At 55.8% G+C, this 22,371-nt stretch overlaps 2 protein-coding genes across 2 annotated transcripts; one reads left to right on the top strand and one right to left on the bottom strand.

Annotated features, from left to right (window-relative positions):
- Positions 1-2,862: 2,862 nt before the first annotated feature.
- Positions 2,863-7,318, bottom strand: LOC110205854 (small integral membrane protein 45). Its single transcript, XM_078147675.1, has 3 exons — positions 7,055-7,318; positions 5,775-5,900; positions 2,863-5,185 (listed from the first exon to the last, which is right to left on the bottom strand). The coding sequence occupies exon 3, from the start codon at positions 5,160-5,162 to the stop codon at positions 4,956-4,958; it is 207 nt and encodes a 68-aa protein (XP_078003801.1). The 5' UTR covers positions 5,163-5,185; positions 5,775-5,900; positions 7,055-7,318; the 3' UTR covers positions 2,863-4,955.
- Positions 7,319-10,654: 3,336 nt separating this feature from the next.
- Positions 10,655-21,423, top strand: CENPM (centromere protein M). Its single transcript, XM_020982756.2, has 6 exons — positions 10,655-10,787; positions 12,652-12,734; positions 13,493-13,591; positions 17,252-17,331; positions 17,792-17,883; positions 21,106-21,423. Exons 1-6 carry the CDS (start codon positions 10,731-10,733, stop codon positions 21,244-21,246), a joined length of 552 nt encoding a protein of 183 aa, XP_020838415.1. The 5' UTR covers positions 10,655-10,730; the 3' UTR covers positions 21,247-21,423.
- The last annotated feature ends 948 nt before the right edge of the window (positions 21,424-22,371 follow it).

Below are 22,371 nucleotides of genomic sequence, written 5' to 3'. Positions count from 1 at the left end.
CTGGCCTTCTCAACACCAGTAAAAGGCCCTCTTTGCCCTCCCCGGTCCACTGTCGCAGCCTCTGCCTCCACCTTCTCCCCTTCCAAGCCATCCTTCACACTCTCAGAAGACTCTGACGGCTCTGGTTGTGCAACTGCCCATTACCTACCCAGTCCAGCTCACCATCCTTGGTCAGTGTTCAATATGGCGGCCGCCCAGCCCTTCCAACCTTATCTCACGTTACTGCCCTCTGTGAACTTTGTACTCTGTGTGTGAGTGTGTCCATGTGTGCATGAGTGTGTGTGTGTGTAAGCTCCTGGAGGGCAGGGACTCGACTTTTGCCTCATTTTGTATCCCAGCACTCAGCACAGAGCCTGGCACATAGTAGGATCACTTCCTCGCTTCCACCAAACCCACCAGAGTAGCTTGCATTCACTGTGTAAAGACTCAGTATACAGTTATCTCAGTACTCCTCCTCTCTGACGATAGAATGTAAGCTCCTGGAGGGCAGGGACTTGGCTTTGTTCTTCCTTGTGCTGAGCAGAGAGCCTTGGGACCCGGTCTGATCGATGCTGTTGCTTGAGCGATCTAGCTCCCATACACCCCCTGTTCCCAGAAGGCCTTCCTTCACCCCTTTCGTCAGTTGAAATCCTGCCCATTCGGCAATACAGTAAAAGTGGGAAGAGGCTTTGGAGCCAGAGACCTGGGTTTGAATCTCATCTCTGCTACTTGCTGTCTGTGCGACCTTGGACAAGTCATTTAACGTCTGTGGGCTCCGGGTCCCCATGTGAAAAATGAGGAACCTGGAAGAGATGACCTCAGAGATCGCTAGCTCTAGATCTAGGCTCCATCCTTCAAACCTTGTCGCCTCCTCCAGGAAGTCTTCCTTATCTGCCTCTCTCCCCCTCCCCAAGATTTTATCCACCAGCCCTCCCCTACTCCTTGGTTTGGGCTGGTGGGCTGCTTCTAGGGAGCATCCACTGGGCCGTGTTTTAGCGTGCCATGTTCTTGTCCCAAGCCCCTCTCTCTGAGCCCTGCAGAAATCCCTGACTGTCTCTGTGCCTGAATCCCCTCATCTATAAAATAAGGGTGGACTCCACAGCTGCTTAGGTCCCCTCAGATCTAAATCTAGGAAGCTCTGGTCCTGCTAGACAAAGCCCTGACCCCTAAGCCCCCAAGCCCCTGACCAAGCTTCCATCCGCAGCCCTTAATACTTACCTTGCACTGAGGAGGGCTGGGCCAAGGGCTGCTAGGAGCTGCTGGGGGCATGTGGGTCTAAACTGGGGCACAGCTAGGCTCTCCTTGGGGCCACTGGGTGCCAGCTCAGTGACCCCCTCTGCCCCAGGGCCCCCAGGCGGTAAGTAGCAGAGGCCCGGGCCTGGGCCTCTGTTTCCTTGTGGCTTCACAACAAGGCCCCAGGCTCCTGCACCCCACCCCACAGCATGCCAGCCCCAGGGAGTGGGAGGCAAATGAAAGAGAGCCCTCATCCACCAGAATCCTGGCTCCCTGAGCCAAAGGCCAGGCTGCTGGCTGGGGGAGGGCCAGGGAGGAAGCCAGGGACAAGGCAGCTGTCTGTGCTGAGACAGCCCAGCCATCCCCCTACGTCTGGGGTAGGGTCTTGCTAAAGGGAAACGCTTGATCTGGCCTTCATGAGATCATGGGTTAGAGCAAGAAGAGATCTTAGAAATCATATGGTCTGCTCCCCCTCCCCTTTTTAATATGGGGAAACTGAGGCCCAGACAGCTCAAGGAACTCATCCAAGGTCACACAGTAAGTGGAAGAGCCAGGATTTGAACCCAGACCTTGGATTCCTGAGTCAATACGTGTGCTTCCCCCCACCCCCAAACCCTTGCTGTTAGGTCTGTGGGTTCTGTTTCGTGACACTTCAGTAAATGTAGAGAGTGGGCCCCAGGCTCCTTCCAAACTGACTTCCCTGGGGAAGGCATTGCTGGGTGGGCTGGGGGCTTTGACAGAGTCTGCCTCCTCAGCTGCCCATGGGGCTGTGGGAATGGCTGGGCTGGGTCCCCCGAGAGCTGCCACCCAGAGAGGGTCATGTCCTCTCTGCCGCATCAGAGCCGGGCAGTGCTGGTCATGGGCCCTGGCCCTGGCTTCAGCCACAAGGTCAGATGATAGTGGCCCCCGGACTTCTCCCTCCTCTTCTGTCTCCTTCCGTGCCTCCCCACTCTGGCCCATCCCCTCCTCTCCCTCCCTCCCTGCTGGCCTGCAGGATTCCCTGCACAGGCAGCTGACCCCAATAACAAGAGGGGAGACCCTGGAATCCCTCTCCCCTGGGTCTGGCCCCAGGCGCCTCCGGCTTCCCCCTCTCCTCTCTTCTCTCCTCCCCCCTTTCCTTTGTCGGCTGAACTCCCCTCTCTCCCTGGCCTGGGGGGTGGAGAGAGTCAGGAGACTCGGCTCCCATCCCACCTGGGACCCTTCCTTGTTGGAGGCCCTTGGGAAAGGCCCTGCCTGCTCTCAGCCTCCATCTCCTCCTCAGTCAAATGGGGATGAGCAAACATGACTGTCGCCTCACCGGGCTCTCTAGAGGGGAGCACTTCACACACTTGAAGGGCAGAGGGAATCAGGAGACTCATTATCACCGTCATCCATATCGTTGGGTCTCCCTCCCCTGTCCCCTAGCACACATTTACATCAGTGCTTGGGGTGTAAAGACCCTTGTTTGGGAATCAGGAGCCCGGGGTTCTAATCCCTGCCCTGTCCCTGATTGCTACTTGTTCTGGGTAGGTCTCTTCTGACCTCTGCCTCAGTTTCCTCATCTGTCACACAAGGCTGATTTCAGCTGCCCTGCTCACCTCCCCAGTTTGACATGAGGAGCAGAGGAGGGTAGGGATGTGACTCGGAGGTTTTAGGTAATATTGAGACGGCTGAGTGGAGGGACCAGAAGGCATTTATTAACGTCTTTTAACAGACAATGAAAGAGAGAGACAGACAGACAGAGGAGGGAGGGAGGGAGAGGGGAGACAAGTTGCATAGCCACATTTCACATTCACGACTGAAGTCTCTCCACAAGAGGCAGCAGCAGGGCTGGGGGTCGGTGGTAGTGCAGGTGAGCAGAGCTGTGGTGCTGGAGATGTGGACCCAGGTATGGTTCAGACAGGGCAGCACAGGACCCTGGCAGTGAGGCATCGACTGACCGGGGGCTTCAGCCTTGGACTAGGTCCTCAGCTTCAGGGTTGGATTGGAAGGGGCTCATAGAAGAGCCTGGGGCATCTGGAGAGGCCAGAACGTGCTTCTTCCCCAGGCCCCCATTCCTTCCTGGGATGAAGACCCACCTTTCACATCTCACCTCTATGGCCTGAGGAGACCCATCAGGCCTCTAGGCCTCCTCCCAGAGCAGAACAACTTTGAGCATGCCCTAGGGCCCAGTCTGCCCTCATCAACACCACCCCCCCACTCCCTCCAGTCTCACTTACACCTCTCACTTACACTCATAGCCATATTCTCCTAGACATACCTGCACATACCTCTTATCCTCTTCTGTATAAACACCCACTGCATACTCTCCAAGTCACACACATGTATGTCCGGATTTACCCACGAGCACACACACACACACACACACACACACACACACATACACGCACGCACCCTTTCAGGTCCCTCTGTTGATGCTTCCCATGCACTCACACCCACATGGGATCACACTCACCCTGATAGCTATAGGGCACATGCACCTACCCACAAGCCCTACTACTCACACACATCCGCTAGACCAGAGGTACCTCCGTCCCCACACTGACCCCAGCCCGTGCGGCAACAAGACCCTTTCACACGACCTAAAGCCCAGTATAGAGGAGGGACAAATTGAGGTCAGAGGCCAGGTCCCAGGGAAGAAGAAGGAAGGTTCCTCCATTCTCCAGACCATGTCCACCCTTAAAAGGGTGATGGGGATGGCCTGGCCTCCCCTCCAAGTTCTTCCTTTCTCTATTCCAAGCCCGAACCCTCTCTCCCCTGGGGAAGGAGGCATTGCTGGGTTGGGAGGAAGGTTCTCAGAGCCCCTGAGACCTCCTAAAAGCCAGGGCTACGTACCCAGGAACCAAGAATACCCATCTTGGGAATGCCCTCTCCCCAGCCTGGATAGGGCTGCCAACATCCCAGGCTTCTGACCCCCTACCCCCAGCTTGTGCCTACACGGACTATAGGGAGTCTGTGTCCCCTTCCTGGGCCTGCTGCGTGGCTGGGGCACTACCCCAAGGCAGGGATCGCCTCATATGCTGAGTGTGTCTGGGGACAGGGGAGATGTTCCCTAACCGGGAAGCCGTGGCTCACAGCAAATAGAAATGGCAGTGTCCGGGGCCCCTCACACCCCACCCCGCCCCACACAGAATGCGGGGAGAGTGACGGCTGATGGGCAGTGGCTGGCTGCTTGCCCGCTGTGGCAGAGGGGAATGACTCACATTTGAGGAGTAAGCTATTGGCACGAGAGGTGGGGGATGCTCAGATACTTGAGAATGAACCAGCAGCAGCACTCGGTTGGCACGAAAGGCAGATGCAGGGCTTGTCCTTGTTCCCCAGAAGTCGCCCCCTCTTGTGGGACTCTGGGAGTGGAGGAGGAGTGGACACGAGGGACCCCAGCCTGCCCGTCTGCTTCTCCCCTCCTGAGGCTTCTTGGCTTGAGCTAGCAAGAAGAGACAGAGAGGAGAAGAAACGGCAGCTCTGGCCAAGCCTGGGGACCTCAGGCCTCAGAGTGGGGCTGGCAGTTTGCCTCCCGCTCTGGGGGGATCCTGGGCTGGCAAAGAGTGCGGGGCCTTAGCTGGGTGGCCGATGCTGCAGCATCCAGGGGAGTAAGTGACCGATTGAAGGCCAAACCTCACTCCTGCGATTAGAAAGGGTCACTGAGGCAGAGGCAGGGAGCTGGGAGCAGGACCGGCAAGGGTGTGGCTTTAGAGGCTGCTAGCACAGGACCAGACCCCGAGGCAGGGATCCCTGTCCCCCCATCTGTCTCGGCCCCAGACCCATCAGACATCGGGGCTCCCAAATGCCAGGTTGTCCTGGATCATCAGGGTCTTGCGAAAGTTCCGGTCCAGCAGGGGTCTCTGTGTTCGCCACTTGTGGGCTTCCCGCAAACCGGGCTCGAAGTAGTAGATACAGGCCCCGAAACCAACCAGGATGAGGATGGAGATCATGAGATAGACGGGCACAAACCAGTCCAGAAAATGCGGCATGGCCCTGGCCTCTGCTGCTGCCACTGAGGACAGAGGGAGGAATCACACCGTTAACGCACATTTACAAGTTACCATTGTACATAACCACTCCTCACACAGTCCGAAAAGCCTTATCTCGTCCATTTGCTGCTGAAGAAACTGCGGCTCAGAGGGGGCAGCCAGTGCGCGTCAGAGGCGGGATTCAAAGCCAGGTCTGGCACTCTTATTCCCCGCTCAGGCACATTCATCCCACTGGGCCTTTTACCAGGCAAGCTCCCATCCACTGTGTAGACATAGGCCTCTGTGGTCCTGCCAACTGATCCCCAGGGGCCTCTCACTGGGGGCAGGACTTGGTCTGCTGGGGACAGACTTCCTGCTCAGGCAGGGATCGAGCCACAACCTGATAGCGCTGAGGTCCTAAGGTTCCTGCTACAGGAGAGTGCTGGGGGGTGGGGGTGGGGGGCGGGGCGGGGGCGGCAGAGAGAGGACTCCAGCCAGCTGGGGCTGACGGCGACCCTGGGTGAGGACCATCGCCAAACTGCGGAGGAGGAAGCGAGAGGATCCACTCAGGGCTCTGGGCCAGAGGACGCCAGGGTGGGGGCGTGGGGGAGGGGGGAGGGGGAGATCACTGACCTCACTGATTTCCTGAGATGCTTAGTCAGGAGTCCTTGGAGTCCACAAGGCTAGGTACAGAGCCTGCCTTTGTCGCTTACCCAGCTGGTGACCAAAGTCAACCTTTCTAAGCCTCAGCCTTCTCATCTATAAAATGGGAGTAACAATTCTTGCACAACCTACCTCTGAGTTGTGAGAAAGTGCTTTGTAACCTGAAAGCCCTGAGGGAAAGAGAGCCAGTGTTTGTGAGAACTTGAGCGTGGCCCACTGAAAGGGAGGGGCCGGTGTCTTGACCCCAAGAATCTCTTTGGCCAGTAGGGAAGAAAAGGACTTTGTCTCGAACATCCTGGACTTGGTGGGAAAAGGTCAGGGCTCTTCCGCCCGCCCCATCCCCAGTGGGGAGCTCACGGCTTGTTTCCCTCTCCGAAGATCGCCAGGCTCTACACAGCCGTTCCCAGAGCTCCCTTTCCCCAGGGATAAAGCTAAGACCCGGAGGGGTGGTTGCCTAGAATCAGGGGGCAGCCCTGGGGAACAGGGGTCCAGGTGCCCTGGCCCTCCCTTCACGCATTCTCCACAGACCAACAGTCTCCCTAGAGGGCCAAACACAGATTCCAAACATGCCTCCTATACTTCCTGGAAGGAACCCAGCAGGTGCTCCGAGGTCATTCCTGTCCAGCCACCCCCAAGCTGGACAGTGGGGAGTTTTGGAGGAGACAAGGGGGGGGTCATTCTCAGGGCGCTGTGGGTTGGATTTTGCTGGACAGACCTTGGGAACCCTCCTGCCAGTCCTTCAGTGCCTGGGGCTCCTCAGGCTGAGGAGATTCACCACGTGTTTGACGGTTTATCCTCAAAACAACAATTCCCATGCAGACAGAATAGGAGTAACAAACCACTCTCTTCAGCCGTGGGGCCCAGGCACATCAGGGATGGTGAACCCCATCATACTTTTCAGAGGTAAAGTGATTGGTCCAAGGTCACACAGCAGGTATAGTCCGGCCAGAAATGGCATCCAGGTCTCTAAGTGCACCCTGGTTGTTTTCACTATACCTGGCTGCCTCTTCAACCCTTGGGATATGGGAGGAAGGTCACATTCCCGGGAGAGGGGGTACCACCTCCCCCCACTGCATCTTCTCCTAGCTTCTTGGGGTTCAGGTGGCACTAGCTGGCATCTCTGGTCCCTTTGTTCTGCAGAGCCCCTAGAAATGAACCTCCCTGATTCAGTCTGGCCCCTGGGCAGGCAAGCCCCAGCTGGCATCTCTCCCTGCCCACCAGAGCTCTTCCCACCCCTGCCCCTGACTCACCTCAAGCTGTGGGTATGCTCAGTCCCTGATCCAGGCTTAGCTCTTGGCTTAGCCGTGGCCTAGGGGCACTCCTTGGAGATACCACCATTTGCAAGAGACACCGGGGGGCTGGGGCTATGGGAAGAAATGCCGAGATGGATGCCCGTCCTGAAGGATGGAGCTCCAGGGCTCAGTCAGATCTGAGAGAGATCCACTTCACTGGTCCACCAGCACATCCAGGCTCTAGCGCCCTGGTCAGCTCCCTTCTCTCCCTATCTCAGGATGGAAGGAGGCGGGATCTACCTCCACCAATCAGCAGGCTGGGGTAGATTAAGGGCTTCATCCACAGTTGCCGGGGAAACCAACCTTGGCTCATTTATGTACGTGGTACAGAGCTTGTGATGGGGAGAAAGGAGGGGAGGTGTCACATGGTGAGGAGAGGGGGAGCAGCTCTGTCTTCAGGGGAGGGAGGGGCTGGATTAGGCTGGCAGGGACCCTTGGGCTGAGACCCCCGCAGTTCATGTGGGGCTAGGTATGACCATGTACAGTACTCATCCTATTTGTCAGGAGGGTCAAGGGACTCAAGCTCTGGAGCTCACAGGATCAAGGAAGGTAGAGCCTTGGGCCTCAGGAGAACTGGGTCTTACTGCCACTGACAGCGTGTGAGTTCAGAGAGTCAGAGGACCTGGATTCAAATCTCATTTTTGCAACTTAAGGGCTGTGTGGCAAGTCTCTGGTGCCAGCTTCCTCATGCGCCAATTGGGAGGCTTGGGTAAGATGATCTCCAAGCCCCTTCCCACACAACTGTAAGTGGAAGAGCTGGGATCCAAGCCGGCCTCCTGACTCCAAAGCCAGGGCTGGTCCCCTCAGCCCCCAAGGTGCCATTAACATTTGACTGGAGGTCACCTGACAGCGGCAAGTCTCTACCAGGAAGGAACCCAGTCGAGGCAGCTGGAGTGAGAAGGAAGGAAGCATAGGAGGGAATCTGGGGAGGGAGAGGGAGCCTGGGAGGCAGTGTGGTTAAGTGAAAAGTGTCGAGTTTGGAGCCAGAAGACCGGCATCTAAGCCCTGCTCTGACTCTCGCCCTTTGGGCAAATCACTCTTCCCCTTGGGTCTGGTTCCTTATCCGGACTGGCTCGGATGCCTCTGAGTTCCCTTGCAGCTCCGAGCTGATGATCTCGGTGAAGGATTGTGTGCAGAGCCAAGGAAGCTGGGGCTCTCTGTCGCTCTCCCTCCAGTGAATGATGGCAACGTGGTGTTCAGCTCTGGAGGCCACTTTCTAGCAAGGCCATTGAGAAAGAGGAAGAGGCCAGCCAGGCCAGAGGAGGATCAGATGAGGGGGTGGTTTTCATTGCATCAAATACAGTCTGGAAGGGCCTGGGCTGGACAGGACAGTATCAGGGATCCCAAGGGCTGCCTGGGGAAGAGGGTCCAATGCACTCCTCTTGGCCTCAGAGCTAAGCAGCAATGGGAGGGAAACCCCAACCTTCCAAGCAATTTGAGCTAGCCCAAGTGGAATGGGCCACTTAGCAGGAAGTGCGTTGGTCCCCCTTCACTGGAGGTCTCTAAGTGGAGGCTGGAAGACCACTTTACCTTAGAAGTTACAGAGGAAATTCCTGTTCAGAGGTGGGCTCCCTTGTTCATTCACTCATTCATTTATTCAACAAACGTTTCTTGCGTCTGCCCTACGCTAGCTAGCACTAGCAATGTTATTATCCCGAGATTCTGTTCTGTCAGGGCCCTGGCCCCTGGGACTGTCAGATCTGGAAGGACAGCAGCAGCCAGGCCTGAGCTCCCAAGTCTCAGAGGCCTCCTGTCTCCTACCATTTGGTAGGAGCTCATTTTAGAGATGAGGAAACTGAGGCTTAGAGGGAGGGAATTAACCTGGCAAATTCACAGCCCAGGTGGGATCAGGACCATAGACAGATCCCCTGGCTTAACACCTTCATGTGGTGGGTTGGGGATTCATCCATGTGGAGGGCACTCTCTGTAACAGTGGGCACGTAAAGACAGAATAAAGAACAGGAGGATTCTAATAGGGGAGACTCTGAGATGGGCCAGTAAACACCCTGAGGAGGGGGCTAGCACTGCCACCTGACTGGGAATGAGAAGCTGCTCCTGAGCAGAGCCCTGAGTGATGATCTTGAGTCTCCCCAGCTAGAGCACAAGTTCCGGGGGTCGAGGATTGCTTCATTTTTTTGCTTCCTATCACCCCAGCCAGGCAACAGAGCCCCCACATGTTACTTAATAAATGCTTTTTGGATAATGTCCTCAGGGTTCTTGAAGGTTGTGCTCTGGCACTGAGCTGGAGAGGGCTCAGAGGCTCCAAGAAGCAGTCTGCTCAGCAGCACCTGGTGGCCTGTCCATCCCAAAGCAGCCTCATCCATGCAGTGCCTTTGGAGGAAGGCCCCATGCAGTAGAGCTTTGGAATGGTGAAGGTTCACCGTTCTGTTCTGAGGGCTGGAGAAGGCCCTGGTAACTCCCTCCTTTCATAGATGAGACCCAGGGAGAAGTCACTTGCCCAAGGTCACATAGGCAGCGATGAGGGAGAGGCAGGTTTCAAACCCAGGTCCTTCTGAATCCAAGGCCAGCCCTCTTTCCATGGCACCATGCTTTAGCCCAGAGAGGAAAGGATGTGGCCAAGGTCTCAGAGGTAGCTAGAGCTCCCAATAAGAGCGCTTCATGGTACCGTACAGTTATCTCTTCCACACTGTGACTCACCTTTCTCCATTACGGCTTCAATACATCATGAATCAGCTTAAGAAATTCAATGGTAATTTTTGGGGAGCTTAGCAGAAGCCACAGGCCTATGACCAAACACTTAACCCAAATTTTACAACAAGGTCCTGTAAACACCCCATAGAAGAAAAAGACAAAATTCAGACTTCTGCTCTGGTACAAAGGGATAGCCAAAAAATTTTATATGGATTTTCCAAGTGGGGGGGAATGCCCTGCCTCTACCTCCCCCACTCCCAACCCCTGCAATGTAGAAGGGATAACTGCATACACAAAGTACTTTTCTTACCAAACACCGTTTGCATTCTCTGGGCCTACCTCATTAGCACAGTGCTTGGCACACAGTAGGCACTTCATTAATGCTGTTTGATTTGACTTGATCTTCCCCAGGGCCCTGAGGACAGCAGTTGCTTACTAAATGTTTGTTGAATTGAAACCACCTGGGTATGTCAGGTGGTATCAAGACCATCTCCTTGTAACAAATGAGGAAACTGAGGCTCAGGGAGAGGTCCCAGAGGTATGAAGGGTTAGGAGCAATTCAGAGCCCTGGTCTTCTGCACTTTTTTAATGTGTGTATATGTTTATCTATAACACATATTAGATATAGTTTTGTTTGTCTTACATCTTGGCACAGTGCCTGGCACACAGCAGGTGCTCAATAAATGCTTGTTGAACTACTGATTCTTCCTATTGACCGCAGGACGGGGATGCCCCAGGAGGGCGCACTTTTAGAAACCAGGTAACGGCCTCTTTAAAGCCCAGACTCCGCAGCCCCGCCCCACCAGAAGGTGATGTAATGGGAAAGAGACTTCCCCGCCCCCGTGCTCCTCGGGGGGGGGGGTCATGGAAGCCGGAAGTGACGTCATCAAAGACAGAAAAACCGCCAAAGCGCTGTTTAAAAGCGGGGTGCACATGCGCACTCGCACCTCTATCCTACTGATAGGCTCGGATTGGCGTGAAGATGGCGCTGCTGCGACCCCTGGACAAGCTGCCGACCCTGGATGTAGCCACCATCCTGGTAAGTCCGGGAGGCCCCAGGTCCTTTTCTTAGACTGCCCCCTCAACCCTCAATCGCCCCATTCATCCACTGACAGTCCCGCTTAGTTCGGCGGCGTCTCTCTGGCGAGCCGAGCGGGGTGGGGGGGCAACATGCTCATTGGATGAGTTGGCGGTGTGGGGGCGGGAATAACTGACTCTAGGCCAATCATAGGAGCCTCCTACTGAGCCACCCGCCAATTGGCACAGAGGAGCCGTTCCTGCTTTCTGATTGGCGGTCGAGATGAAATCTCATTGTTTCTTTCCCACCCTCGTTCCCCCCACTTTCGTGGACGTGGTCGCTCCCGGGCGGGGGTGGGGCGTGCATCTCGGAAGCCTCTGGACGAATCCAGTTGGGCACGGCTGGGGGGAGAAGGGAAACGTGGGTTAATTACCCCTGGCTCTGTTAACGAGAGCCCTCGGGTACTGATGTGACCCCGGGCAAGCCCCTTACTTCCTCTGGGCCTCAGTTTCCCTCTCTGTAAAGTGGAGGTTTGGGACCCATCCAGTCCTAGCAAGTAAGCGCTGGGGATACAAAGACAACTCATAAAACAGTCCCTGCCCTTATTCAGGCAGCAGGCATTTATTAAGCTCCTACTGTATGCCACTATTGTGCTAGTCTCTGGTTACAAAGTCCAAGGGGGGGAAGTCGGTCCTGCCCTCAGGGAACTCACATTCTCCTGGGGGAAACTACCAGCTTCTCTATGGGCAGTCTACACTTGAGGTGTTCCCTGGGAGACGCCAATAGAATCACATAGAAGGGGGCTGAACTAGGTGGCACAGTGGATAGAGTGCTGAGTCTGGAGTCAGGGAGACCTGAGTTCAAATCCTGCCTCAGACACTTAGCTGTGTGACCCTGGGCGAGTCATTTAACCCTGCTTGCCTCAGTTTCCTCATCTGTAAAATGAGCTGGAACAGAAAATGGCAAACCACTCCAGTGTCTTTGCCGAGAAAACCCCAAATGGGGTCAGGTCTATCAGTGTACCCAGCTGCCACAGGGTGGGAAAGTGTGAAGGTGAGGGAAGGGTGCGGTCAGAGTACTGAAGGATGGGGTCATGGGGGAGGGGAATGGGCAACCACAGCTCTGGGGACCTCAGCCTCCTGGACCATGGCACCGCCCGCCAGGCCTGCCAGGCATCAGCAGGTTCTCCCCCCAAAGGCCGGGCCTGGAATTCCTTTTGTGTATAGTGTGGGATCCGCAGCTAGAGCCTTATCTAGTCTGGCCCCCAGAGCAGGGCACGGACTTGCCCAGGGTCACACAGCCCAGGAGGCTCCTGGCCCCGTGGGCTTTGCGTTTCCTACAGCACCAGGCTCTTTGCTGTTTGCACATGCTTCCTTTCCAACCCCCATTGGGTGAAGGTCATGGGGTCCCAGCTCCAGAGCCATCTCACCTGCTCCTCATTTTACTGATTGGGGAAACTGAGGCCCAGGGGGGAAAGGTAGCTTAGGATCCTAGGATCCGAGGGCTAGATCTGGAAGGGACCTAAGAGGCCAACTGCCCTCCTTTTACAGATGGGGAAACTGAGACACCCTGCCTGGGGAAGTGGCCAGGATCACGTAGATAGTGAAAAGGCTAGGATTCTAAGCCAAGCCCCAGGCCCCTCGTAGAAGATGCTCAGACAAGCCAGAACTTGGGCCCAGACCTGTGCTGGGTAGGCTGGCCAGCTTCGGAGAGCCTCTCATTGGCCTGAGTCACGACTCTGGCATCCTCAGTCCTTACGAGGCTGGGGGTAGGGGAGGTGGCCTCCCTCATTTGTTTGATGGGAAGGGAAGGGACCCGGCCAGGGTCACCTGGCCCAGGGAGGCTGTGCCCAGGGCCTGAGCAGGTTCCTCTTCTCTCTGGTCAGCTGTTAGGTGCTGAGGAGACGCTTCTGGAGCAGCTGGGCGTGGCCATCATCAAGGCATGTGAGGGCAGTGCCAAGGTCCAAGTGTAAGTTGGCCAGGAAGGGGAAGCGAAGGGGTTTTTGAGGACTTCCATGGGCTGTTGGGGAAGGGGGGAGGTGAGCAGCAGGCTAGGGGGTTGGGGTGACAGGGCTGGGGGTCCTGGGGGCTCTGCCACCCCTCTCGCCGCATGTGAAGGAAGGCCGCGGCCCAGCCCCCTGCAGCGCGACCTTGGCCTGGTCCTTTTCCTGGCTTTCTTTCTGACGGTCATCTCCTTCCTTGGCCCTGAAGACAGAGTCTGGGGGGCTTGGGAACTTCCTGTGAAAGGGGGTGGAAACCCGGCCCACTCTGGGGCGCTTGGCTGTTCTCCCAGCGTCCGCTGGCCTTGGGCCAAGTCGGCCTCGCTGTTGTGCCGGTCCTTCAGGATGCCGCCTGCCTCTGCCATCTTCCTCCGCGTGGCTGCTCTACATAGCTCACCCTCTGTAGGCAGTGAAGGAATGAGTAAAGTGTTTATGAAGCACCAGCCCTGCGTAGAGTACCGTGCTGAGCGCCTGCCCTCGGGGTCCAGCGGCCAGTCAGATGGACGCGTGCCAGGGCAAAGCCGATGGTCAGGCCTCCTCTTTCTGTCATCGCCGATGATGGATGCGTGTCATTTTCGGTTGTTGACTGGCTGGCCAGGAACAGAGGAAGGACCGTCTTTGTGTGGCCGGCTCGGACCCTGAGCCGTTGTCCCCTCTGCGGAGGGGGCGGTGGCTGGTGCCCGGCTCGCGCCCGAGCTGACCTGCTTGTCGCTTGTTTCACTGCCAGGCACGTGGCCTCCTGTCTCCCTCTGCCCACCGACAGGGAATGCTTCCGGCCCCGCATTGACCTCATCGTCTTCGTACTCAGCCTCCGCAGCAAGTACAGGTAAGAACAGGGGGCGGGGGGCTTCAGGCCCTTGGCCGACGGGGTCCCGGGGACCTTCTCTGGGAGCTGGGTGAGAGCCTCGCGGGGAGCTGTGGCTTGGGGTGACTCTGCCCAGCTTTGGTCTCCCCTGCCCTGTGCTCCGTACCGGAGTGAGGCTGGCTCCACATCAGCCGCTGTGGTGGTGGTCTGCCCCATGCGGGCCTCATCCCCAGGCGTGACCCTTCCGGGCCTCCATGGCCCCATTCCCCTGCTTCCTCCCATTGCAGGGGGACAGCCAGGCTTTGGGTGCTTCTCCTTTGAGCCATCTCCAGAAGTCCCCTGAGCTCCGAGACCTGCTCGTGTGCCACCAGCCCCAACCACCACGAAGGCCTCCTTCCCACAAGGCAGCCCAGGCTAGAAAATCTGCAGGGGCTCCCATTGTGGAGAGGAGGCATAGCCCCGAGAAGCCACGCTGCGGCGTCCAAACGCCTCCACCCTGGCACCTTGGGCACCTGACATGGCCTCGCTAGGCCTGTAGGGTGATGCTCCTGCCCCACAGGTCACTGTGCCCCTGGGGAGGGTCAGGTGAAAGGAATGTCTGTACGGCGCCGTGCCCTGGGCCAGGAGAGCTGTGACTTTGGCATTCGAGGCCCTTTGAGGACACCTGCCGGTCTGAGGGGCTCAAGGTGGGCCCTTCTAGGAGTTCAGCACAGGTAGTCCATCTCCTGTGCTGGAAGCCTTCCCTGCCCTGTCATATCCAGCATCGCTGTCGTCCAGTTCCTCAGCGATGTCCAGCAGTTCCTCCTCTTCTCCCAGGTGCCTACCCTTTGGTCTCTAGCTGTTTAAGGCCACACTCAGAGGCTCCTGGGAAGCCTCCCTCCTTCCCGCCAGCTAGCAGTGACCTCAGCGTCCTCGGAATGTGCAGAGCCCTTTGAACCTTTCCCATGTACTTCATCTCCCTGCACCGCACATTCCATCTCCCATCACCATGCCTTTGCCCACGCTGTCCCCCATGCCTGGCATGCCCTCCCTCCTCACCTGTGCTCCTTGGAATCCCTCACTTCCACCGAAGCCTCGCTCAAGGGCAATGTTCTCCATGAGGACGTGGACCCCCCCCAAAAAAAATTACTTTCTCTTTCTTTGGCATGTTGTTAGATGTCCATAAGTCATCTCCCCGATGGAAGGGCGTGACTAAGCTCCTTGAGGGCAGGGGCCCTTCCATTTTTGGCTGTGTGTGCCCTGTGCCTGGTACAGAGTGGCACTTAATCAGTGCTCACTGATTGATTGACCATCTGCTCCAACCCCCTCATTCTTTTTTTTTTTGTTTTCTTTTTTCTTTTTTTTGGCTAGGCAGTGGGGTTAAGTGACTTGCCCAAGGTCACACAGCTAGTAAGTGTTATGTGTCTGAGGCTGGATTTGAACTCAGGTCCTCCTGAATCCAGGGCCGGTGCTCTATCCACTGCCCCACCTAGCTTTTTTTTCTTTTTTTTCTTTTTAAAAATTAATTAATTTTTAATTTTCAACAATCACTTCTGTAAGCTTTTGAGTTTTAAATTTTTCTCCCCCTCCCCACCTCTCTCCTCAAGACGGCACACAATCTGATACAGGCTCTACATATACGTTCCTATTAAACATATTTTCACGTAAGTCATGTTGTACGAATTAGAACCAATAGGAGGAACCACCAGAAAGAGGAAACAAAACAACAGGGAAAAAAAAGTGCAAATAGTCTGCTTCAATCTGCATTCAAACTCCATGGTTCTTTCTCTGGATGTGGACAGCACTTTCCATCATGAGACCTTTGGAGATGTCTTAGATCCTTGTGTTGCTGAGAAGGGCTGAGTCTGTCAACGTTAGTCATCACACAACATGGCTGTTACTGTGTACAATGCTCTCCTGGTTCTGCTCACTTCACTCAGCATCAGACCGTACAAGTCTTTCCAGGTTTTTCTGAAATCTGCCTGCTCATCATTTCTTACAGCACAATAGTGTTCCATTCTATTCATATACCACAACTTGTTCAGCCATTCCCCAATGGATGGGCATCCCCTCAATTTCCAGTTCTTTGCCACCACAGAGCTGCTATGAATACTTTTGTACATGTGGGTCTTTTTCCCATTTGTTTGAGCTCTTTGGGATACAGCCCTAGAAGTGCTATTGCTGGGTCAGAGGGTATGCACATTTTTATAGCCCTTTGGGCATAGTTCCAAATTGCTCTCCAAAATGGTTGGATCAGTTCACAACTCCACCAACAATGCATTAGTGTCCATATTTTCCCATATCTTCTCTAACATTTATCATCCTGTTTTGTCATGTTGGCCAGTCTGATAGGTGTGATATGGTACCTCAGAGTTGTTTTGATTTGCATTTCTCTAATCAATAGTGATTTAGAGCATTTTTCATATGACTATAGATGGCTTTAATTTCTTCATCTGAGAACTGCCTGTTCATATCCTTTGATCATTTATCAATTGGGGAATGACTTAGTTCTCTATATATTTTGGAAATGAGGCCCTTATCAGAGACACTGGTTGTAAAAATTCTTTCCCAGTTTTCTGCTTCCCTCCTAATCTTGGTTTCATTGGCTTTATTTGTGCAGAAACTTTCCAGTTTAATGTCATCAAAGTTACCCGTCTTGCATTTCATAATGTTCTCTATCTCCTGTTTGGTCATGAATTCTTCTGTTCTCCATGAGTCTGACAGGTGAACTATTCCTTGCTTTCCCAGTTTGCTTATAGCGTCAGTCTTTACATCTAAATCATGTACCCATTTTGACTCTATTTTGGTACATGGTATAAGATTCTGGTCTGTGCCTGGTTCCTGCCTTGCTCTTTCCCAGTTTTCCCAGCAGTTCTTGTTAAATAGTGAGGTCTTATCCCAGAAGCTGGGCTCTTTGGGTTGATCACATAGCAGATCACTACAGTCACTGACTACTGTGGCTTGCATACCTGACCTATTCCACTGATCCACCACTCTATGTCTTTTTTTTTTTTTTTGGCAATTGGGGTTAAATGACTTGCCCAGGGTCACACAGCTAGTAAGTGTCAAGTGTTTGGTCTGAGGCCACATTTGAACTCAGGTCCTCCTGACTCCAGGGCTGGTGCTCTATCCACTGCACCACCTAGCTGCCCCACCATCACCACCACCACCACTCTATTTCTTAGCCAGTACCCAGCTGCTTTATAATATATAAAGATCAGGAATGGCGAGGTCCCCTTCCCCTGCATTTCTTTTCATTAGTTCCCTTGATATTCTGTACCTTTTGTTCTTCCAAGTGAATCTTGTTATTATTTTTTCTGGCTCCATAACATAAGTTCTTGGTAGTCTGATTGGTGTGGTGCTGAATAAGTAAATTAGCTTAGGTAGGATTGTCATTTTTGTCACATTAGCTCGGCCTACCCATGAGCAGCAGATGTTCTTCCACTTATTTAGATCTGACTTTCTTTGTGTGAAAAGCGTTTTGTAATTGTGTTCTCGTAGTCCCCGGGTCGACCCCCTCACTCTGCAGAGGAAGGAGGAGCCAGTGATTACCGCCTGCTGGCTTCTGGCCCTTCCTGCCATCTCGGGCCCTTGTCCTGTGGCCCCTCCTGGAGCAGCCTGGGGGAGGGCCTGGGTAAGAGCCTGGGTGACAGTGGCTTCTAGGTCTCCTAACCGTGCTCTCCCTTTCTCTGCCCATCCCAGTCTGAGGACCGTGGAGGCATCCCTGCCTCATGTGGACGCTAGCTTCTTCCTGGGGAAGGTGTGCTTCCTGGTCACTGGAGGTAAGCGGTGCTGTGTTGGGCTGGGAGGGACCCCAGAGAGCAGTTAGGCTGACCCTCCTTTTACAGGGGGGCTCGGGGAGTGGCTTAGTCATGATAGCACAGGCAGCAAGTGTCAGAGGAGGGGATTTGAACCCAGAGCCTGGAACTCCAGGGCTAGGGCCCTTTCCACTGTACCACCCTTCCTCCCTTCATCTATTTGCTTCCCATCTCCCACCTCTGTTGAGGGGTTCTAGATGTTCCAGGCCAGCCCCCCTAAAGTCTAGGGCCTCTCTGTACTGGCTTCATTGCATTATTGGGGTCATGGTGTGAATCGTCTGCCCTGGCTCCGTTCAGATGAGGCTTTCCCAGCTTCTCCAGGCCCTGCTACCAACGGTGCCCATGCCCCTCCTGCCCCTCCCCCGGCTGATGGGGGTGGGTTGGCTGCTCTCCGCGCTGACCACATCCTGTCTGCCCTTTCTAGTCAGACAAGAGCCAAACGCCAGCATCCACATGGACACTGTCAGGAAAATGGCCACCACCTACCACAGCCCTCTCCTATTCGGTGACCTCGAGGTGAGGACCCCCGGCGTCCCATGGCCCAGGCTTGGGCTCAGATGAGCGTCTGCCAGGCACGCCATCGAGAAGGGAGGGGGGAGGAGCTGGGGCCTTGACAGCGGGGGGTGCCTTCTACCCACACATGTGTTGGCACACTGGACAAGTGCCAGGGAAGTCAGGTGAGCCCGCAGGAGCGGGGCAGACGTGGGATCTGGCACCAAAGCCCAGGGAGCCTCCCTTGCACCCCTCACCCCTCTGATAGGCCGCCAACTCTCCACCTGGGGGCCGAGGCATCTTCTCCGACAGAGATGGGGTCGGTGCCTGGGGCTCCCTGGGCAAGCCCCTGCAGTCCCCAAGCCTCTGTGACCTCATCCATCCAGTGGTTCCCAAGAGGCCGCATGGGCACTTCCTCCCGCCTTCATCAGCCAGGCGCAGGATGGGTTTTCGGGGAGGGGCTGGGGCTGAGCCCTGACATGGTCCTTCTTGTTCAGGGCGTGGCCTGGGCAGAGGCCGCAGGTGGGGCTGCCCCTTCTCCCTTGTGGCCCTCCTCAGCGCTGCCCCTTTGGTTAGGGTGTGGCTTGGCATCTACTTCCTCTGACCATCCCTGGTATCCCTGGGGGGAGGCAGCCTCTCCTGTGCTCCCCTGAGGCAGTGGGTCAGCCTTCCCTGGGCCAGGCTCATGCCAAGTGCTGGGGTTACTAAGAAAGACAAAGGCCTCCGCTTCCTCAGGAGCCCACAGGTGATGGGTCTGAGGAAGCAGGAAGCCACCCGAGGGGAGGGCGTGGTGGAAGGACTTCAGTCCAGCCTCTGGCCTGCCCCCAGGGGAGCCTCTGCTCCAGAGAGGACCCCCCCCCCCAGTCCCTTCCCCTGGGGGCCACTTGGACCTTGGGGCAGGTTTTTCCTAAATTGGCCTTTACTGCCACTTCTACCCTAGACTCCTGAGTCTGCCCTGGGGTCCACAAGGCCCGTCCTTCCTCCATTGATGTCTAGTCTGACCCTCCCCGCCTTTTACAGGGGAGGAAATGATGTGAGGAGAGGAAGTGCCTGGCCCTGGCCCTCCCCCCCTTGGGGGAGGGGAGTGTGGTGGCTCAGACCCAGGTGCTCTGGGTCTGACCCTGACCACATCCTGCCTTTGGTTCTGAGGCTGGCTGGCTTAGAGGGCAGAGGTCGAGACTGGGCATCGTCCTAGCTCCGTGATCCTGGCTCTCAGCTTCTTTCTCTGAACTGGTGCCAGCCTGTGATCTCGGCGGTGGCTGTGAGGCTCTGGTAGAAGAATGGCCGCTGGGACATCTTGAGGTCCCCAAGAGATGCGTGTGGTCATCCCGTCCAAGCACATTGTCTCCTCGACTGTGCTGGAGGCTCCTGCAGGGCAGGGGCTGTTCTGCTCTTGTCTCTGCCCTCCTGGTGCCTGGCACGTGTTAGGTGCCACCATTAACGGTCATGAGAGCTGGAAGGGCCTGGGAGGCCATTGAGACCCAGGGTCGCATGGCGTCAGTGAATTGTCCATCAGTCACCAGCCTCTGCTGACTCAGCCAGGTCAGTGCCCAGTGCCCGCTGGCCTGGCTGTCTCTGGGCCAGGCCTTGGACCCTCATCAGCTCTGCTGGTACTCTCAGCACTTGGGTTCGACTGGTCCAGCCCAGGGTACCCCTGCAGGCCCTAACAAGACTGTGGGATGTTGGGAGGGTATTGATAACAACCCTCAGGATTATGACTGGCCTTAACTGCCCCCACTGCCCATCCCCTGCCCCCTAGACACAGCTGGGTGGTCTGAGCCCCCCAGGGTACGGGGTCTGGCTCCTGGGCCCTGGGCTCTGCTGTCCAGAGCTGACTTGGAATCACGGGACAGAGGAAGGAGGGGCTGCTTAGTGGGCGCCGTGGGAGGGGGCTGGATTGAGGTCCGGTTTTGGCCCTGCGTGGCCACACCCCCTCCCTGGCTTCCCACTGAGCTGGGCCATCCCAAGAGGAGTCATTCTTTCTGTGCCCACTAGGTGGCGGGGCAGGCCAAGAAAGCCCTGGCCTGCTGCTCCCCACCCCAGGGGGACAGATGGATAAAGAAACCCCTTGTCCTCCCCCAGACCCCTAGGACACTGGGTGTAGAGTGTGAAGGGACCTCGGAGGCCAGCTGTGGAGCCCTCTCATTTCACAGAGGCCTGGGGAGGTCACCCAAGGCCTGCCGAAGAGAGGAGATTTGAACTCGGCTCCTCTGACTCCCGAGCGCTTTCCATTCCTCCTTCCCCAGCCCTGTCCAAGCAACCACATCTCTCCTCCCTGGGCATTGCCTCTATTCGTGGCGGTCACGCCAGGGTCTGGGTCATGGTCTGGGTCCCATTCAGAGGCCCTGAGAGGGGAAGCCGTTTTCCTGAGGTGACCCAGCAGGTTCGGGGCAGGGCTCCCGACCCCATTAGGGTTTGGTGAGCCCCCAGGTGCGTGGCAGCCTTGGGCTCTGGCCTCGGTCAGTCTTCTCTGCTAGCCTCCCTTCCTCATCTGTTATTGGGAGGGATGGACCTACCCTGCTGACCCTGCAGGGCTGAAGTGGATGGTGGAGAGGGAAGGACCATGGACAGCGCCGGGGCCTCCCAGAGTTCTCCTTTCTGTTTCTCTGGATCCCAGTGAAAAAGCCAGGGGCCAGGCCCCAACCCAGACACACACCAGCCCTGCCGCTTTGGGCAGGCCGTTAGCCTTTGGGGGCTTTTGTTTCCTCGTGTGTCAGTGGGTATAATCAGAAGTCGGCTGGCTGCTTTGCCTGAAGATTGACTTTGTAAGCTGTCCTGGCGCTCTTCAGGAATGGAGCAGCTTTGTTCCTGAAAGGTGTGAGTCACGGGCTTGTTGTCAATTGAACCCTATTTTAAATCCGCTCGTGGGGGCTCATTGTTTAAGTGAACCCTGCGGGGGAAGAGGCCTTTGTGATGCTAATAACCTCTCCCCCAGATGGTTGGTAGACCTGGCGGCACCCTGGAGTTTGAAATCTTGGTGAGCCAAAGTCGAGGCTGAATTCTGACCCATCGCGTATAGAGATTTGGGTGATCTGGCGGGGGCTCGCCAGAGCCAGCACTCTGTGTGTGGGGAGGGGGGAGGGCTTCTTGGGAGGAGGAGGAGGAAGGTGGAGGACAGGCTGAGCCACTGTCCCCCCACCCCCACCGCATGTTTGTTCAATGAATGACTGTTGGGCTTTAGGAAGGACAGGTCCAGCTCCCTTCCCCCCACCCACGGTGTTTCTTGTTCTCCGTCCTCTCTTCCAGGTGGAATGCTTCCGGGCCTCTGTGGCCCAGCGCCTCATTCAAATTCTGCAGATCTGTGCGGGTCATGTGCCTGGCCTGTCGGCCCTGAACCTGCTGTCCTTGATGAAGCCGTCCCTGGAGCTGACCACGCAGGAGACGTGACCCAAGCTCTCCCCCAGGGACACGTCCAGACTGACCTCTGTGGGGCGGCTGGTGGCCTGTCTCGTTCCGGCTGCAGGGGGAGCTGCCTGGGAATCTGCTTCCTTCCCTGGGCCATCTTGAATGTTGCTGTCACTCTGAGAAATTAGGCTTAATTAAAAATGAACCAGCACAAAACCACCTCTTGCCTGATCCCCTCCTTTGCAGCCCCCCTGCTCTGTGACCTTGATGTCCTCAGGCCCATGGGACGCATTTCCCTGACAGAAAACCCCTCCCGTTCTGCATGGCAGCTGACCTAATAGTTTATGGAGCAAAAAGGAAAAAAAAGTGCCATCATCTTCTTCAGTCTAAAAAGAGTGAGAAAGTCAGTCTCGAAGGGCTGGACCAGGCCTGGCCTCTGAGGGAGGCCTGAGGACGAAGGAAATCCTGGAGGCAGAGAACGAGTGTGTGTGGGTGCATTAGAGGTGGGAGGCAGGGTTCCAGTCCGATCTTGCCAATAAAAGTCTGACATCCGAGCCCACAGAGAAGGGATAGTCATAACCTCAAGAGCTCCTAGCAAGGAGACGTTTTCCAGGCAGGGAATGGTTTTCAAGAGGAGATTCTCACACTTTGATCAGTGTCCAGAAGAAAAGAGAAAGAAGGCCAGAGGGAATCACAGACCAGTGGGCCGGTTGGGGCCTTACACGTTGAATTTCGTTCTGGCAAAACTTAATATAATTGTTAATGAAATGACAAAATTGTTACTCTGGATTGTAATATGGACTGCCTAAACTTCTAATCATCATGACAAAATCAAAATTCCAGTAATGTCCTCACACTCCTATCCCTCAAATAATGACGTTAGATTGAACTGAACCGTACCCCCATCCACCCATCATGAGAACTTGCCTTGTGGGGAAGCCCAGCTGGATCTCAGCTTCTCTGGTCTTTGCCCCCTTCCATTAGGATTCATGATTGGCAAACCAGCCAGAAGGAAGTGGCTTTCCTTGCCTGGATTGCCCAGGGCTGCTGGGCTCTCGTGACTCGGCCTTGTTACCTCCGGCTGCCTCCCTCTCTCCTGAAAATATAAACACTTTTTCATGAGTCTCTTGGTTGGGAAATCCACTGGCCATCCCCCAGGCTGGCAGA

This window comes from Phascolarctos cinereus, unplaced genomic scaffold (genome assembly GCF_003287225.1).
Source record: "Phascolarctos cinereus isolate Bilbo 61053 unplaced genomic scaffold, phaCin_HiC Scaffold_1;HRSCAF=81, whole genome shotgun sequence".
NCBI lineage: Eukaryota > Metazoa > Chordata > Mammalia > Diprotodontia > Phascolarctidae > Phascolarctos > Phascolarctos cinereus.
This window is presented reverse-complemented; position numbering and strand designations above follow the sequence as displayed.